General features: G+C 43.5%; 1 protein-coding gene across 1 annotated transcript in view; it reads left to right on the plus strand.

The window, feature by feature from the left end:
• ADARB2 (adenosine deaminase RNA specific B2 (inactive)) overlaps positions 1-19,353 on the plus strand; it is a 114,973-nt gene that overhangs the window by 82,690 nt on the left and 12,930 nt on the right. The window contains exon 6 of the mRNA XM_035896815.1: positions 10,990-11,158. Coding sequence (XP_035752708.1) covers positions 10,990-11,158 — 169 coding nt within the window. The remainder of the gene's footprint in view (positions 1-10,989; positions 11,159-19,353) is intronic.

Here is a 19,353-nt window from a genome sequence, read left to right on the forward strand (position 1 = left end):
CCAACCCTGGCTGGACACCAGATGCCCACCAAAGCTACTCTATCACTCCCCTCCTCAGCTGGACAGGGAAGAGAAAATATAGCTAAAGGCTCGTGGGTCAAAGATAAGGACAGGGAGAGAGCACTCACCAATTACCGTCACAGGCAAAACAGACTCAACTGGGGGAAATCAGTTTAATGTATTATCAATCAAATAAGAGTAGGACAATGAGAAATAAAAAATGAATCTTAAAACATTTTTCCCCACCCCTCCCTTCTTCCCAGGACCGGGGAATGGGGGTTGGGGTCGGTCCATCCCACGCTGTCTCTGCTGCTCCTTCCTCCCCAGGAGAGGACTCCTCACATTCCTCCCTGCTCTGGCCTGGGGTCCCTCCCACAGCAGACAGTCCCCCATGAACTGTTCCAGCTTGGGTCCCTTCCATGGGGTGCAGTCCCTCAGGAGCAGACTGCTCCAGCATTAGTCCCCACAGGGTCACCAGCCCTGCCAGCAAACCTGCCCCAGCCTGGGCTCCTCTCCCCATGGGTCCACATGTCCTGCCACGAGCCTGCTCCAGCACGGGCTTCCCACAGGGTCACAGCCTCCTTCGGGCACCCCCCTGCTCCGGTGTGGGGTCCTCCCCAGACTGCAGGTGGGGATCTGCTCCCTCGTGGGCCTCCCTGTGCTGCAGGGGCACAGCCTGCACCACCATGGGCTGCACCAGGGGCTGAGGGGAATCTCTGCTCTGGCTCCTGGAGCCCCTCCTGCCCTCCTGCTGCACGGACCTGGGAGGCTGCAGGGCTGCTCTTCTCACATGCTCTCACTCATCTCTTTGGCTGCAAATGCCATATTGTTTGGGTTTTTTTCCTTTTCTTAACTGTGTTATCCTAGAGGTGCTACCACCTCCACTGATAGGCTCAGCCTTGGCCGGCAGTGGGTCCATCTTGGAGCCGGCTGGCATTGGCACTGTCAGAAGCCACCCCTGTAGCCTCCCTGCTACCAAAACCTTGACACACAAACCCGACACAGCACCTCTGAAAGAGGCTCTTGTTTTGTTGCATTGAAGTCCTTCGGCTTTCAGTGCCAATTAATCAACCTGGGAAAGTTTGCTGTTGCTTCCTATTTTGTTATTAATCTCCACCAGGCTGGGTAGGTAGGGTTTTAGTGGAGTTTTGCTAAAACTGAGTAGTTAATAACTACTTCACTTAACGGACAACTTTCACGTCTCAAAGTACTGACTGGCTGGAAAGAAACCAAAACCTCTCAGGCAAATTTTTAAAATAAAATAATTGTGTGAAAGTGGGAGCTCATCTTGTGTTTTTCATGCCTCCTCGTCAGCAGCACACTAACAAGGGGTATAAAAAACCCTACTTCATTTCCTTCCATGCTTAGTTCAGGGTTTCATTCAAGGCCACTTAGACTCAAAGAAGAACTTGAACTTTTATTTCCCAAGCCCTGGATCAGGTCTCAAATGAATTCACTATCAGCTGAGCTAGACAGCTCCCTTTCTTCAGTCTCTGTTATAAAACTTTGTCAGAACTGATACATCATAAGAAAACTCTTTGGCTTTGACAATGCGTTGAAAATATCCCCATTCCCTCTCCTTGTGATATTCTTGGCTGCTTTTGCTTATTTGGGTTTTGTTGGTTCAGGGGGAGTTTTAAAGTAGAAAATAAGATTTTTTAGAAGGATGTGTCAGCACAGTGTATGTCTATCTGGAAAAAGAGAAAGAATATGCTGGATACGGATTGCTCAAAGCCAGCATTTGCCACAGCTTTGAAAGCTTTCACGTAAAGCAAAATGTGTTTGTTAGGATTCAGGAAAACAGGTTTCCACAGCTATAATCAGATACTAATTTTAACAGAATGCTTGAATCGCCGAAGGGAATTGCACTGTATTTATTGATTCTGCTTTGTTATGGGTTTTGCTGCTTTGTAAAACACTACATTTGGACGCAATGTTCAGATGTCATAAAAAGCCTACATTAATCAGCAAAAGGCCATGGCTGAGAAGTTTTCAGAATACTGGTAGAAAATTTCACCAAGAAAAGCTGTTTGTCCCTGAATTTGTCCAGCCCAAGCAATAATAATGTCTGAGGTCCAAGGTCCTCTGAAGCAGGGACAAAAAGACCACACACTCCTGGAGATGGCTGCCCCAGTTCCAACCCCAACATCCCATACCCTGCCAGAGATATGTGCCTAATTACAGCACATATTTTGGGTGGAACAGATCAAAACATGGTTGGGAAAAATCCCTGTGGGCAAAAACTACACCCACGTGGATCTAATTTGTCTAACTTACCCTTCCTCCGAGTGGAAGTAACAGGTAAAGCTCATGAGCTGAGTTTTATAAAGCTTGTCAGGCAACTCCAGGTCCAGTTAAGATCTCTATGGGACTTTTGAAAGCCCTTAGACTTCTGGGGAGTTTCTTAGAGTCTTATGAAGGGAGAAGTCTGAAGACAGTTGTGTAAGAGTGATGAACAATTTAATCCTGATCATGACTCTGCTGGTACTTCTCTAGCTAACCTTGAGCAACTTACCTTACCCTACTCATTTCTATTTCCATACCTGCAAAATGGCAATAAAAGGTATCCAGCTGTCACAGCTTTGAGGAAGGGCAATTAATGCTCAGAGTAGGATATTAAAATTGAAAGCACTATATATTCTAAGCACTATTATATCATTATTCAGAATAATTTTGTAATTACAATCCATAGGTTTTTAAGGCCAGCAGGCACTATTTCTTGACGATCTAGACTGAATTTCTCCAGCCAGAGACCATAGGACTTGACTTGGTAATTTCCACCTAGAGCTCCAGAAGCTGAAGTTGAACTAGGGCGTGTCTGGTGACACAGCAGGAACCACAGCCTCTCTAGGCTCATACCATTCACAGGGGGGCTGAATATCTGTCAATATTATTAACAGATTTCTGCCATTTCTGTCCCATGGGGTTCATTTTCTGTTTTCATATTTTGTTGACTTCTTTCACAACATTTTTCTTAAATCACTTTTGAAGATTTCAATTTCCAAACAACAATAAAAATCCCAAAGCCACATGAATAACAGCATGTTTTGTTGATAAAAGAAAGAGGGTTATGATGAATAACACATTCCCGTTATGTTTGTCTAAACTTTTTGATTAAAACATGGCAGGAGAGAGAATTTTCACCAAATGGGCAATTCCAGTGAGGTTGACAGTTTTTCACACAAAGTATATTTAAAAGATAAGGCCTAGCTTTAAGAGAAAATATTTTTCATTTTAAAAAAGAGGAAAAAGATACAATGATTAGGACATAGGTGAACAACTGATCCCCACTGGCCTCTGACTAATGGGGCATCTCATTTTCCACATGCAGTTTCCAGCCACTGCCCTGGTTTTGCTTGGCTGCTGACCCAGGCACCTTCAGCAGCTCCCCACACCATCGAAGATGAGCTGATCATTGCTGGAGACCAGCTAATGTGCCTTCGTGGCTGGTGACAAGGCTCATGAAGGCTTCAGGGGCAGAAGTTTTCTCCGTCACAAGGTTCACAGCACCGGCACAGCCGTTTGCCAGGTCTCCAGACTTTGCTCTGCAGGGGCAGCTGCGCTTCCAAAGCAACGGCATTGCACATCTGATTTCAGATGAGAGGAGCAATTAGTAATTAAAAATAATAATCTTGAAGTGTTTGAGTTGTACTTTGCTTGATTGCCACATGCACGGAATCTTAATTCTACTCATAAATCTTATGCTTTTTGCTTCAATGTACTAATGCACTTCTACTGCAGAGCAGGCTGGCATCTGCAGCCTGGGTTTGTAGGTGGCATGAAGGATCTCCTCGATGCCTGACCCTGTACCACTCATTCCTCTTGGCCTGTAACAGTTATTTATAACTCTCAGAGGAAATGGTGCATGACTTTATGGCCAACAAGTTGTTTTAAAGAGAATTTTAACTAATTACTCACATTTTGATCCCAGGGTTCCTCAAAGACAGACATTAGAGAAAACTAGTTTGTAGGGTACATATTTTGATCTATTTCTCAGATTTTTGTCCCAAGTAGTTAAAGCTTGCTGAGAGACCAGGGCTTACTTAGAAGTTAGCACAATGACAAAATGGATTTCATGTGTTAGAGTGCCATTCTCCACTCTAGCAGTCAGTTTCATGAAGGTATTCTAGCACATCTCCCTAGGATGAGCATCCAATAAATTTCATATTATTCTACAAAAATAATAAAAAGTCTTTGCAAAATGCTATGTCACCTGAACAGATGAAATATTGCCCCTCAGTGATCATATATAAAGGTATTTTGATGGAACAAAATGAAGAGTTTTCATTAAAACACTCGGTGATGAACTTTAGAATGATGGAGTACCATTCTTACACCCTTCCTACGGTTACTGTCTCTAACAACATTACTCAAACCAAAAATCATAATTTGAAACAGATAAGAACAAATAATTCAGTCATTTCCTTTCTGTTCTTTTGGATTCAAACTTCAAGTTTGTTCCATCACTGAATCTTCTTATGGATTAAACACCACCTATTGATGAACTATGAATGGGCAAATTGCCTTTGCTTTCACACCTTGTCACACACTTGGAACTATTGGCGGATGAAAAATTATGGAATAAGTAGAAAGATTCAAAAATGTTATTTGAAGATCAATGACGAGGAGAAAGAATAACACGCTGAAGGTAACATCTTTTACCGGGTCCTGATATATCTGATTGCTGTCCAAAGCCAGGATTTCAGCCAAGAAAGATGCAGGGAGGAGGGAAAAGGTAAAGAAGTTTGGTTTCAACTCTTAATTTCCACTCCACAAATTACAGGTGTCCCAGGTTTTGCAACATTCTCGGATGAAGTATGTATTCAGTATTTATAACTGTGTAGAGGGTTTAATGATACGGTCCAAACGCCACCCCAGATCTGCGCTGAATGGCTCTGGGACTGAGCAAAAGATCTCTCCTGGGACCATATTCAGATGCAATAAGCTTCCTGGCCTACATATTAAAAGTATATATTGACTTTAAGGGATGCAAGTTGATGTACTTTTAACCCGTGCAAAGCAGGCGCTTTTGTTCTCTCCTGGGAAGAATGCATCCCTGCACTCATCGCAGAGGTAGCACCAAAGGCCCTCAGACAAGGCCACTGCTTTTACCTGTCTAGCCCTTGGTATGATGAATCCGACCCTTGGAAGCTACAGTTCAGCTTCACACATTGTGAGGGGACCTATTCTTTCTTTTCCTAAATCCAGTCTTCTTTCAGTATATCCCTAAAGTTTCTTGCTTTCAAAAGCTTGCCTTATGTATTTTAGCCTTGCTCTCTGCTGGTCACTAAAGCACAGCACAGCAGAGATTTATTTGACCAGTCACCCTACCCAGCAAAGGAGACACATCCAAAGCATTCAGTGTGCCATGATGCTCACTTCAATACTTCCAGAAAGCACCCTCAGTAAGTTTTCAGGTGACACCAAACTGGGTGGGTGTGTTGATCTGCTCAGGGGAGGGTGGGTGCCTGCAGAGGGACCTGGACAGGCTGGATCAGTGGGCTGAGGCCAACTGTATGAAGTTTAACAAGGCCAGGGGTTGGGTCCTGCCCTTTGGTCAAAACAACCCCATGCAACATGACAGGCTTGGGGAAGAGTGGCTGGAAAGCTGCCTGGAGGAAAAGGACCTGGGGGTACTGGTTGACAGCCAACTGAATATGAGCCAGCAGTGTGCCCAGGTGGCCAAGAAGGCCAATGGCATCCTGGCTTGTATCAGGAATAGCGTGGCCAGCAGGAGCAGGGAAGTGATTGTGCTCCTGTACTCAGTGCTGGCGAGGCCGCGCCTTGAATATTGTGTTCAGTTTTGGGCCCCTCACTACAAGAAGGACTCTGAGGGGTTGGAACATGTCCAGAGGAGACCAATGAAGCTGGTGAGGGGTCTGGAGCACAAGGCTGATGGGGATCAGCTGAGAGAACTGGGGGTGTTCATCCTGGAGAAGAGGAGGCTGAAACTGCAACTGCCTGACAGGAGGGTGTAGCGAGGTGGGGGTTGGTCTCTTCTCCCAGGTAATGGGCAATAGGACAAGAGGAAATGGCCTCAAGTTGTGCTAGGGCAGGTTTAAGTTGGACATTAGGAAAAATTTCTTCCCTGGAAGGGTTGTTAAGCATTGGAAGGGGCTGCCCAGGGAAGTGGTCAAGTCCCCATCCCTGGAGGGATTTAAAAGCCGGGCAGACAAGGTGCTTAGGGACATGGTTTATTGGTGGGATGGCAGTGTTAGGTTAACGGTTGGACTTGATGATCTTAAAGGTCTTTTCCAACCTAAATGATTCTATGATTCTATGATTCTATGTAATAGTAATGTTGTACATTTATTCAGCATCTACTTGACGAAAGTGCATCTCTAATAACCGTCAAAATGCTAGGGCAGTCAGATGTTAATACTTCTCTTTCCACCCTTTTGTTTCAAACCAATCTAAGGAAGCTTTATAAACCATGCTGACGAATGAAGGGTCCAGCACTGAAAAAATGCAAGATAGGCTGTTTTATTTCTTCTTTCATGAAGAGAGAAGAGTCTCCACTGAAGCAGGGAAATAGAAAATGAACCTCTGAGGCAGTCATGCAAAATTTCAGACACAGCCTTACTCATGTGATTCTGTTTAATCACCATCCATTTCCTCTTCACTCTTCAACTAAATAATAAATATGGAGTGGCTTTTTTCATTACCATTTGAGCCAGAGCTGGTCCTGCAGAAAATATGAAAATAAGGGGCGAGCCTTGAAATCAGTGGGTTTCACTGATTTTAAATACAAGGCACCTGTGTAAATTTCTAATCCAATAATTAATAAACCAGCGCCTTCTTATCTTAGGAACTCTCAGGAGTAATTTCCACATCTGAGTGTAGCACACATCATAAATCCACTCCAAATGATTTTTAAATTTGTCCTTTCCAATTCCGGTTTGAATTGACATTTTGTTCTGGTTGAAGTGGCATCCTCAGACGCCTTCTCCCCTGCAATTAGTTGAGATTAAGCAGTTGGAGAACCAGCACAGCAAAGATCAGAAATGCTCATAGTCACTGATGCTTTGATCATACTGAACAGCAGAACAGCAGTAGGCTGTAGTTTGTGACTCTAAGTTGCATAAATAAATATATTTCTGAGACTGCTTTAAAATGATCCGTGGCAGGCTACGCTAGCAAGTGGACTGCATTTTTCACGCTGGCAAGCAACTTATGTGCTAGAGTCTGTCTGCAGCTTCAGTGCAAAACACACAGAGCCTCATCTTTTTCTTTGTTCAATATTTATATCTTCCTGCACTACTTACTGACGTGCTAAAAGAGAACTAAGTGTGTTCCAATTGCAGATCCGGATTTATTTAATCATTGTCAATCTGAAAGTATTCAGAGCTTTGGGTTATTAGTATTTTATATAAACTCTACAGATCATCTTTTGGAGCATGTGTGCTGGCTATCCCAGTAATGTGAGCAGCCCGAGACAGGCAGTACAGCAGAGGGTTTTAGTCACACCCTATCCATTGAATTTAATAGCAGTTGAGCAGCTAAAACCCCTTATCAGTGCTGTGGAAGTGTATCCCAGGGTGAGTGTACACTGGCCACAGCTGCCTGAATCCTATCACCTAATGCTGTCTGCTTGGCTGCACCCTGGGTAGAACCTGCATTACAGGGAGCAAAGTTTGACACGTGGGCTGAGTTAATATGAGCATTTGGAAACTGAGATGGTCTGTGCACTTGCACACACTTCCTAAATGCTTTTAAAAACTTTATTATTCAGTTTCTGGTACTTGCAGGCCAGGGCTGAGATGCTACAATAACAACCAGACGTTGAGTTCTTTGGCCTTCGTATTTCCTTCAGTCCTGAAGGAAACTGTGAAGACCCAACAGACAAATAAAAAATTAAATAAGCAGACCCCCAGTCTCACAGAAGTATTTCAGAGCTCTTTCCCCTCAAATTGTTGGTCTGTGATTTAAATTCCCCCAGTGCTCAACAGCTGTTTGCCGGGCAGCTTCTTCTTCCCCTGATCTGCCTCTCTCCTTATCTCTGTCAGCACATTGTGGGATGCTTTGCCCCTCACTAGGTTTATTATATTGTTATATATGCTACATATATTAATATTTATATAGTGAAATCAAAGTCACATAAATGACGGGCTGCTCATCTTGTCATGTAGTCACTAAAATTCCCTAGCAGTTACATGTCTCTTTGCATGTATGCAAAATGTAGGCATATCAACATGGTGAACTGCCTGAAAAAGAGAGCAATCTAAGAGACCAATGCACTTACAGGGGAAGGTCAGAGTGACAGCTGAGAAAGCAAGAGGAATAGAGAGAGAGAGGGAGATGGAAAATAGAGAGAGAAAGGCTTAGCCAGAAAAAACTTTCTAGAAAAAAGATTGAGAAAGAAACACTAAAAATTTATTTTGTCCCAGGGGATTTCCAGTAGGTGGACTCCTGTGGTAGATCTTTATTGAAAGGATAGCACCTGGTTCTCATAAATAGTTTTTGTGCAGTACCTTTAAATGAATTTGCAGAAGAAGGAAGCATCATTATCTTCATTATACCTGTGGGAAAGCTTAGGAAAAGAGAACTGATTTGCTTAAAGTCAAACTTTCCACCAGCCGAAACAGCAATAGTCTCTTGAGTCACTCTTCACCGCTTCCCTGGCAGAGGTCTAGCTCTGCTGCGCCGTCAGTGTTCAGTGTGCGCAGACTATGGCAAAGTGGGTTTGCTGTACATTTCTTGCTGTTGCTCAGTGAGATGTGTTTGCTAAGCAGAAGTGATCACTTTCCCCTTTTGCTGTCCAAATTTCATGGTACCTTCCCCATGACTCTGTTGTTTAACAATAAAAAATGCTGCTCACCACTGCTTGAAGTTTTTAAAAAACAAGTTTCCCCACAGAGTCCCAAGAAAAATATGGACCAGTTCCCAGATAGTTAATCCCATCCAAAGAGCATCCTCTGAACGATACTGCAGGAGGCATCCCAGGCAAGAGGGATCTACACAGGATCAGCACGCACGGCCATGAAAATATTTTCCCAACAGTGTTGGCACAGCCCAGCAGTTTGAGGGGAGAGGTACCCGAGACATTTCTGAAAGTCTGGTATTTTTGCTTATTGAATTTTTTATTTGTCTCCATTGACTCTTCCCAGTTGTTTGAGAAGTCACAATACTCCAAGTCCAGTGGTCACTGCAGTGTCTCAGTTTGTGGGGTGCTCTGTGACAACTGGGCACAAGTACCCCCCTGTCCCCTACTGGGACACTTCTGCCGACGGGGATGGCAGTGCAGTAATAGCTCTCCCCCAAACTCCATTCCCGAAGCAGCCCAAACAAACCCTACAGTATTTGCAAACATTTTGGATATGATGGAGCCTGGTTTTGGGTGGGAATTGGTTTTGACCATGGCCAGTCAATCCAACTGATACCTGGTCCAGCCCGCTGCTGGAACATACCTCCCCATCTTCGATTTTTAAAAAGCAGGAAGGAAGCGAAGAGGCAATGATCGGTGGGGGCTCAGCCGCCCGTCTGCTGGCAGGTCACAGCTGAGCGCTGTTCTACATGTGTTCACTGCTTCTGCTAATCCCAATGGGCCGAAGCGATTTATTTTCCCATTCCCTTTTTGTAAACCATCCATTGGCAGCAGCCAAGGTCAATCAATTGCTTCCACCAGAGCTCGCAACACAGAAAACGGTCGTACAAAGCAAAGATGGTAAAAAAATGACAGAAGGAGAGAGTGGGTGGCTAGGGAGCATGCACAGAGCCTGCTGCTCACAGCCAGAGGTTCAATAAGCCCTGCAACTTGTGACACCCCCAAGTTTCTTGGTGCCAGGAGCACAGGCAACCCCATAGCCCACTGGGGGTTGAGGAGCATCACCTTCACAAGCAGAAGCCTTCTGGTCCAGCTGAGGGGCAGGCCATGGAAAAATACACTGGAGAGTTTGAAATACATGCAAAAGCCATCTGTAGAAGCAGTGCTACTTTTCCTTGAAAGCAAAGGCCATCACGTCTTTTGTTATTTTCCTTTGGGCTAAAGGGAAATTGTGAAAGGTCTGCTTCACAGTGTCCTCCAGTGAAGCCCTCTGAGAGTAAGACAATGAGCAGAGCCAGAGGATTCCCTTGCTCCTACATTGCTGCTCTTTTACTACCAAAATCTCCAGGGGTAAAGTAAAGTAGCAGTATAAAGAGGGTAAGACTGATTTTGATAATGAACTTCAGTTTTTTTCTATTCATAAAAATGAAGGTCAAATACTCTAGAAATGTCATTACCTTCTGCACTTACTGCATATCTGCAGGACTCCGTTCCATTCACTGCAGCACAGAACAAGGGCATTTGCTGCTTGCCCTGCACCATCCCAAAGGCAGCCGCCTTGCAAATACCTAATATCGCTGAAGCGATGGCGACGGCATAGAAGATACGGGTATGACACAAAGCAGCAGCGTACTTCACTTTAGGGAGATTATAGAGGGAGTTTAAGAAATGAATAACTACCAAGTTTTGATTTGCTTTTGATCCAGTGTTTAAAACTTGAGCTTTTGAGAATTTTCAGGGAAATTCTGTGATAATAAACTAGAACTTCAGACCTGAAATTATTCAGAAAATGACAGTAGGGTATTGGACTGGATTGGGTCAGGCAGGTGAGTCTTTAATCACACTCACTGAACCAAGGTTTTCCAAATATTCCCCTGGACACAGCTCAATCATACAAGCATGGAGTAACACCAAGAAATTGTACTGCTTCTTTAAAAAACAGAGAGCCTCTGTTTTTCTTAAATATGGAAGGGAATGGGAACAGGAACATGAGCTCAGCGTGTGCTGTGTGAAAGTTTTGACTGATGTGAAAAGACACCCATGCTAGGGAGCACATACTTTTCTCCATTGTGCTGCTTTCTTGGGCTGTAATCGCATCTAATTTTGCATCTAATTTAAAGGACCTCCACAGGTGGTTCTGCAAATGCAAGCTACGGCATCAACACAGCCTCTCAGTTTCTTTCTAAAAACATTTAATTATTGCCTCTCATGTTTATTTTGCCCAGTGAACAGCAGCAAGCACATAGTGAGAAAATACCGTGGGCACCTCCGAACAAAGATTGAGTCTGGAGAAGGAACCATACCTGTCCGGTGTCATAACGCAGCTCAGACGTGGGACGGCGTGTTGCTGGGAGAGCAGCTCATCACCATGTCCTGTACAGACAAAATTGCCAGGTACTGTAGCCCCTGATGTATAGACATCGCAGAACTCTTTGCATGTAGAAATGGAGTTTGATGCCACAGAGGACTATGGCTACTGGTGGGGAATAACTAGCAGGTGCTGACAAACCCTGCGGAAACAAAGACCTCCTTTGTATGCAAAAACAGAACATATAAATAGGACGGAATGTAAATAGGACATTTTCCAAAATTCTCCATGGGTCATTAGTTGCTTTTTACAGTGTGACAAAAATATAAACCCTCTTTGCAGCGTTTTTGCCAATAGAATTTCAGTGTGCAAATAAAATACATCCACTCTGCTCTTATTGGATCATTTACCACAAAACCTGCAAACCAACCACCATGCGGATAAACTTAGCTCGCCTGCACCCTATCGGATAACATGCCCTAAAAGCTGCCAGGAATATTTCTACTATTTTGGATGTCATTGCAGAACTTTCATGCCACAGCCCCTTCTGTGGCTTTCTGCTCTGTCCTGTAAATACATATATTTATGTAGAATAATTGCCATATAATAAATAACTTATAATTATTCCATGGTGGTACATAAAATGTAAACGCATTCACCGTTCTCAATGTAGAGTGTTAACTAATAGCAAACGATGGCTATCAGAAACTGAAAACAAAGTGTGTGCATTGATGCGTACTGATACTATTAGGATATATCTATACATGCATGTATATTTATGCTTATAATTATATACCTATTATGTGCATTAGCTATAGATGCATCTCTACATGTAAAATACATCACATAATAGTTATAAAAATGTAAATGTTATGATCAAATTCTCTGCTGGAATATCATGCCTAAGAGCTCAGTTAAATTACACCAACCAAGAATTTGGCCCAATTATTGAAGGCCAATAAAAGCATAATCTTTCAAAAAAGCATAAAGCTTTTGTTTAATGCAAATGGATAAATTCTGCTCTTAGCTTTAACCGGATGACCTCCTGAAGTCAAATTAGTCTGTAGGCTTAGCAAAGCCTGTCGTTCTGGCAGAAAAATGTATGATTGAACCAGCAAATGGAAATACTAAGAGACTCCCCAAATCCACCCTCTGCTAAACGTAGTCGCCACAACTGTTGTGTTTGCATGAAGGATAAAGAGTAACTCCTGCTATAATGTTTTCATTTATTCATAAAGAGATAACAGAAAACCCAAACTGTTTTCAGAGGATCTCCTGCACTGTTTTTAGATGCAGTTGGGTTTTCCAAATTCAAACTCATACGGACTCAAAAAACTAAACGAATCTAAGTTCAAGAACAGAAATATTGCACTCTCTGCGATTTTGAATGTTATTAGCCAGTGAATTGAATATCAGCTTTGCAAACAGTATTACGTTTGCTGTTGATGGGGATGCTGACTGTAATGCACAGTCTCAGAAGCTGGGTTTTCTCCAGGCACACGTTAAGCACGTTCAGTGAATCCTTTCCTTGTTGCCACATACCTAAACAGATTTAAAGTCTGTGAGGAAAAAAATAATCTACCACAAAGTTTTTCCAGGATAAAAAAAATCTTTCAGCTCTCATCTTTGATATTATTATTGCAATACTGTATGAATTACTGCTATTTTTATTATTTATTTGCACTGTAACTCAAATGGGCATGAGATTTTCTTATAGATAAAGAAAAAAATAGTGTTTGTTATTCCTTGCTTTGAACAGCAAATGTTTATTCTCAACAGGGACAGTTAAAAGTGCTGAGGCTGAGAAAAGGGGTGGAAAAGAAACATCTGTAGGAATGGTGGTAGTGTTGGGGCACTACAAATGCTTCAGTAGTTTGGATATTTTTGTGTTGCATCACACTGAGGAAATCTGCAAGGCATTTTGCAGAGCAAACAGCCATGCATGCAATGATGGGCCCAGCTAAAGGGGTGCTGTGGTGAGAGCGGCACAAGCCTGTGGCAAAATCAGCAGCCAGTGCCTCAACTACAGGTCCCAAAAGCCATGGAGTTTCAGCAGTTTGGTTTAGGGTTTTTTTTTAATCAGGGCAGCTCAGTCACTACCAATCCAGCAGGCCTTTCCTACTGCATCTTCTTGACAAATTTCATAACCCTGCATGTCTCCCCTTCATCAGGCTAAGAGCTCTGGTACAGGGAAAATTGGTAGAACAACAGCTGAATTAGCAGATAAAGAGAAAAGATCAAGTAAGCATGGAGATTCAGAAATCAATGAAGGCTTAGAGTTTCAAGGAAAAGGGAATGGTTGTTCCTAATAAAGGGGAAGGATAGAGATGGGAAATGATCATAGAAGAGGTTATTTGTGGGTCTGGCACGGGAAAATCCAGTAACTGAAAGTGATGGAAACCAGACAAGGGACCCAAACAGGGATTTTGAGGAGAAAAATTCAAAGTTGATGAGTAGAGAATATGGAGTTGAATGTAAAAAAAAAAAAATCCTTTCACAAGGGAAGTTGAGAAAGGCAAAAGAAGTCCAGAGATTGCTGGGGACAACACCATGGCGTGTACCACTTTGAAGAGTCTAAAAGCTTCTGGAGAGAGTTCCCAATGCTATCTAGAGATGTTTCCAACCCTGGCTGCACTTGGAGGTCATGCCTTTTCCTTCCTTTCTCTCTCGCAGTCACATTGTGAGACCTGGCTCTGCAATTTCATTTCCACCAGGCGCCTATTTACATGTATTTGTGGAATGACTTCAGTTGGGTTCACAAGTTCTAGTTTGGGAATCACTGTGCTAGTGAAAACAAAGCACCAATACTGCAGGAAATGTTCACAACAGCAAATCTTGCATGGCAGAAAATAAGAGGTCCCCTCAGAGCTGGCCACCGATGACAATGTTGCCAGAGGTTTTTGGCTGCTATAAATGTTATGTAGATCTTGGCAAAGAGTGGTGAGAAGATATGACATCTTCCATAAAATTTACCCCAAAAGTCAGTTTACCACATTAAATATGATCTATGATCACTTTTTATCCTTCTTATCCCCACCTGTAAGAGGAAGAACTCAAAGGTTTCTTCACCTGACCTTTATTTCTCCACATATGGGGCTGTTTTCTGCCTTCTTCACCACTGGCTGTAGTGCAGGCAGCAAAGTTGTTCAGTGGACGAGGAGATTTTTGTGTGAGGGCCCTTTCCCCTTCCTGCCCCCACTGAAGGGATCAGTAGCTGGTTCCTGTGCCACACTTCAGACTCCAAATATTTGCTCTGCTGCATAGGCAGCTGACCCTTCACATGCCTGCAGGATGCACGACTCTGGGTGCACATCATTTGGACTTGTCTCACAATGAGAAAAAAAGATCTCCGAGGCTGAAATTCATGTTTGTATAAGCAAGATTTGACAAAAATCTAGCTTGTATACTTTGGATTTTATTGCTTGTAAAAGCCCCTTAGGAGCAGTGGGCTATTAGAGAATGTTTCCTCTTGAGAACCTAGCCAGTAGCTGCTAAAATATACATCATTTTGCATTATTTGCAAAGGACATTGCTATCAGAATATCAAAGACCCAAGAACGGAGAGAGTTACTCAGAAAAGTGAATAATATTCTATAAATCATGTATCTAACGATTTATGTTCTCTCTTGCTCACAGGATAGCCATAAGCAGAGAGTAGTTTAATCAGATTTATTTGTTATTCAAAGGCATTTAGCAATTTTTATTACTATCACCACAAGTTTGAGAGAATTTGATGCTTGGTATGCATTATTTGGGCTCTGTGGCTGTGTTGAGATTTCAGGATAAACAGCCTGTTATCATACCTATTCCCTTACTGAATTAAAGCACAAACACTTCTGGCATGAATACTCATGTTATTTGGCTCAGGCAGGGAATTACGAGGGGAAATTCTGCAACTGCATTATAAAGGAGGTCAGACGAGATCTTGGTGGTTCCTTCTGGCTTTAAAAACCTATGCATTTATATGTGCAAATTTAAAGTTTGGGCCCTGTGAATCCCCAAATAACCCACCCTAAGAGAGTGTTAGCTTTTACACCCACAACTTTGGCGAGTCTCACAGTGCAGCTGGTGGGTTCAGCCTCTCAGTGCCATAGATTGTAGGATTCAATCACGTTCTTTAAACCCAAAGTTTATTGGTTACACTAACACCTGAAGATTTCAACCTCCATTTCCCTCTGTAACATACACTGTATACACTTGTGAAAAAGCAACAATGTCAGGAGCAAAATAATTTTGAAAATTAATAGCTGTTTGGGGAAAAAATTATGCCATTAATATTTTCTTGATGTTAATCGTAACCTATATGAAGACCTTTATGTCAGCACAGACATCACAACCCTAAGAGAATTTAAGCTTTTTCTGACAGCAAACCCATTCATACAATGGGCCGAATTAAACCTCTTTTCATCTCCCTGTCTCACACTAAGGCTGGATGCAGGAGCGGTTCGTACCTTTGCTTATTTAGGTCAGTGCAAGGTTAATGCTGCTGCTGGTGGGAGTCTCTGTAGTTGCTGTTCAGGAGCAGATAAACATTTGAAGGAAAATCAACATATGTACACACACACACACACAGAGGCATGTGCACACGCAGAGACACACAAGCACACACATTTTGGTAAAAACAAGGATATCTCTGTAGTTCAGCTCCTCTTTGAGGATCTAAATGCAATGACCGAGCATCAGGAAGGTTCAGCACTAAATTCTGTTTCGGACCCTCAGAAACCTTCACACCAGTGAGGACAGAGAGGCGCTCAGGTTCCCACTGGCTGCAGGGGTGAGTTTTGCAGCACACTTTTGGTGCCCCAGGGCCCCAGGGATGTGAGTTCTCTGTGTCCCCTTCGGTGACATGGTCTCCAGTGGCTCAAAGCCAGCCCAGCCCCGAGCTGAGCTTCTCCCCTGCATGGCACTGCCAGCTTTTTGCAGCGCACATGGTGTGTACATGTATGCTGGATTTGCCAGTGTGATAGTTCACACAATCAGATGCTTGCATACATAAATAAGATTTTCCAAAAGTCTCTACTCCTTATTGCTACAGCAGAAGGAATATGAAAAACTAGACAAAATAATAAATAACCAGGCACCTATCTTACTCAAGCCCCTCTGGACAGACTTTTAGGGGAAAGTCAGAGTCTGTCACAGAGTATAGAATCCTCCTTCCCTTCCATAAGACTTGCCCTCAGATTCCTGGAAACACTGTTGGAGCTTCAGGCCAGCCCCCTTCCACCACGGCTCATCCCCACCGTGCACCCGGGTTGACAACACATACCGCCTGTCCTCCCTTCTGTATAAAGTTTCCTGTTCTATGCTCTGAACTCACCAGGTTTATACATCTCATCACCAGCACCTGAGTCCTTTCTTCTTCCATGCAGAGAAGCTGGAGAAACCGATCCAAAATAGCAGGGTCTGTGTGTGTGTGTGTCCCAAATAGCTGCACAGAAAGGTTTAGCGATTGCCATTGCCTGTGCTTGGCAGAGAATTGCAGTAGTGCTGGGAGCAGGTGGAGGAGGCCACCGCGGCGCTCCACAGCACAGCAGACCCACAGCATGAACAGGCGCTCCTGTGTCGTCACATCACCTTCACCGCCAGGCGCGTGCAAATTATTTTGAGGATCTTGATCCAAGCGCTCAACACTCAGGTTTATTTTAAAAATCAGTTCTTAACTGGGTGTCACATTAGAGACTGACTTCTGCAGTGCACTGCTTTGCCCCAAGACGCTCTTGGCAAAGGGACTGGAGACCTTAAGACGTGGCCAGGGTAGAGCGTGTTCCCACCCACTGGGTACCTAGCTGATGTACTTACTGCGGAGAGATGCCAGCTTGCTGTGCCTCAAAGTTGCACCTGCACACAGTAATAGCGTATAGACATGCTGGTAAATGCAGGAGCTGTGATACTTGTCCTCTTTCAGAAGTGGGCGTCCGCAGGTCCTCTTGCAGGGTGCAGGCTTGGGGGATGTACTTTGCAGGGTGCAGGATTTGGAGGCAACAATCCTCATAAACACTGTCTTTAAACATTGAATAAAAGCCAGAATTCAGTGTTTATTTTGTAAGCTCTGGCCTTAAAATTGTTTTCTTACTACTGCTTCTCAAAAGGTCACCTTTGAAAGACTGTGTATTTTCTTGCCATCGGGTTAATGGTCATCCACTTCCTCGTGCTTCACAAAAACTGCGACATTAAGCCCAGAGGTTAAATAAGACCCTGAACATCTAAATTATACCTCACCTGTAAAATGACACAAACAATGACAAAGGACCTCCAAACTTTGTGTTACAGCATTGCCAGCATGTTCCCGTCCCGTGGCTGTGGATTGTTTGGGCCCACGAGCTAGAGAGTAGGAAGGAATCTTTATCAAGGATATGTTCAGAGTATTGCAAGGTAATGCAGCCTTAAGGCAGTGTTTCAGGATTTAGCAGTGGGAGTCTGAAGCAGCATTTTACAAGATGATTTGAGCACATTAAGCTGTATTTAAATGTAGCATATAAAAATGCAAGACTAAAAGTCAGTGTTAGAAATTGGCATTCTTAGATCTATTTTAGTGTTAGCCTGTCGACCGGAGCCATTGTTAACAGAAGGCTGAGGCTGACAAGGTAACTCTTAAGAAAAGCTACTTCAAAGGCTGCATATTAATGTAAATGAAAATCAATTAACACAGCCAGAACTTCAATTAGAGATGATTTGTGCACATGATTTGTAACTTTCTCTCTTAACCCCTTTCTGTGTGACTGAGATTTCAATTTCAATCTTTCACAAGGTATGTTCCAGAAAACATATATAAACCACCTACTGTTAAAATACAGATCAAAAACTAATGCACTAGTTCCAGTTTCCAAACCAATAATAGCTAAATGGTCGTATAAATAGGAACACCACAGGTGTTCTGCTGAGCACAGGCCACCGTGAATAACAATTTATACCGTGTGAAGCATAGCTGGAAATATTGGTAATAGAAACTGTGGTACAGGAGGTTAACAACACGCCAAGTGGGTAAGACTTAAAGCTCTTAATAAGGACCAAAAAAAGAAAAGTGTCTTTTACAAAAAGCCTTAACAAAATAAGCTTTGAAATTCATCAGCAGTGCTTTTTAATGGGCAAGGTTTCCAAAGGTCCCGAGGAGACTCTTCAGTCTCTCCGAGCTTCACTGGCAGGAGGACACAGTTCCCTGAGATGTTTTGAAGCATCGTGTGAATTTCTCTACACCTCTGTTTCGAAGGGTTTCAAGAGCAGGAACGTGTCAGCATTCAGCTTTGAGCAACGCTGCGTTGCAAACCGAAGCTGGGAGTACTCAGCGAAGGGGGTCCAGATCTCACGCCACATCTCAGAATGGCCAAGGAGCCACGAGCTGACCTGAGAGAGGCTGCAGCCCTCTGCGCCCCCGCGGCTTTGCCCCCAAGCCCCTTCCTCAGTATTCTCATCATCCATATTTTGGTTGGTCTCGGGGAGGGGCAGCAGCCTACTCATGGGGTGAGATGATGCTACAGCAGGCAGGAGTGGAGGCTGCGATGTGGTTGTGACTTGAGGACACGTTTCCCTGCACTCCTCGCCGGTGGCCACCGGGCTGCCAGGAGTGTGGGAGCTGCGGGGGGCTCTGCAGGGGCTCGGTCCCAGCCCACCCCATGGCTGGGGCCGGGGGAGCACAGCATCTAATTAAAGAAAGGCTGCCTGCTCTGGGATGCCTCCCAGCTCGTCGCTGGCATTTCTGTGATTGACAAACAGGCAAAAATATATTTATTCAAGGATTATCTATATTGAAAACTGGACGCAGGATTTTGTCTTTGTAAACAGTGCAGTAATATCTGCTGTTTGAACAAAAGGAAGGGTATACATTCCTTCCATTTAAAGCACCAAAAGCTCCCATATTTAAGTGAAAAGGGGAGGCATTTGGTTTTATTGATCCTGCTTGCTGAAGATTTGGGGGTTTTTAAATAAGATTTGTGACTAAGGGAGCAGCGGGTTGATTTTCACTTTATTGGAAGGGTTATTACGAAGCACACAGCATATAAGTTATTAGAGAGACGCGTGCCCTTGAAAACAGCCCTTAAAATCTTGCACAATTAGGAAAATTCAGAATGATCCAGCATATTTCCTCACAGCGAGAAAAGTCACTTTGATATATTGAGGACCCAAAATGTAACACCGCATTGCTCCGAATAATAATTTTATTTTGAAAAGCCACATTTGAAGAGAGCACTTTGTTACAGATGGGAACACAGCTACTTTCATGGACCTAAATTAGGCTACAGAGAAATAGCTCCTTCAAAAACGAACACCCTTATTGATAGTTTCA

The sequence above is a fragment of the Egretta garzetta genome, unplaced genomic scaffold (assembly GCF_000687185.1).
Source record: "Egretta garzetta isolate BGI_Z169 unplaced genomic scaffold, ASM68718v1 scaffold6, whole genome shotgun sequence".
NCBI classification, from domain to species: domain Eukaryota; kingdom Metazoa; phylum Chordata; class Aves; order Pelecaniformes; family Ardeidae; genus Egretta; species Egretta garzetta.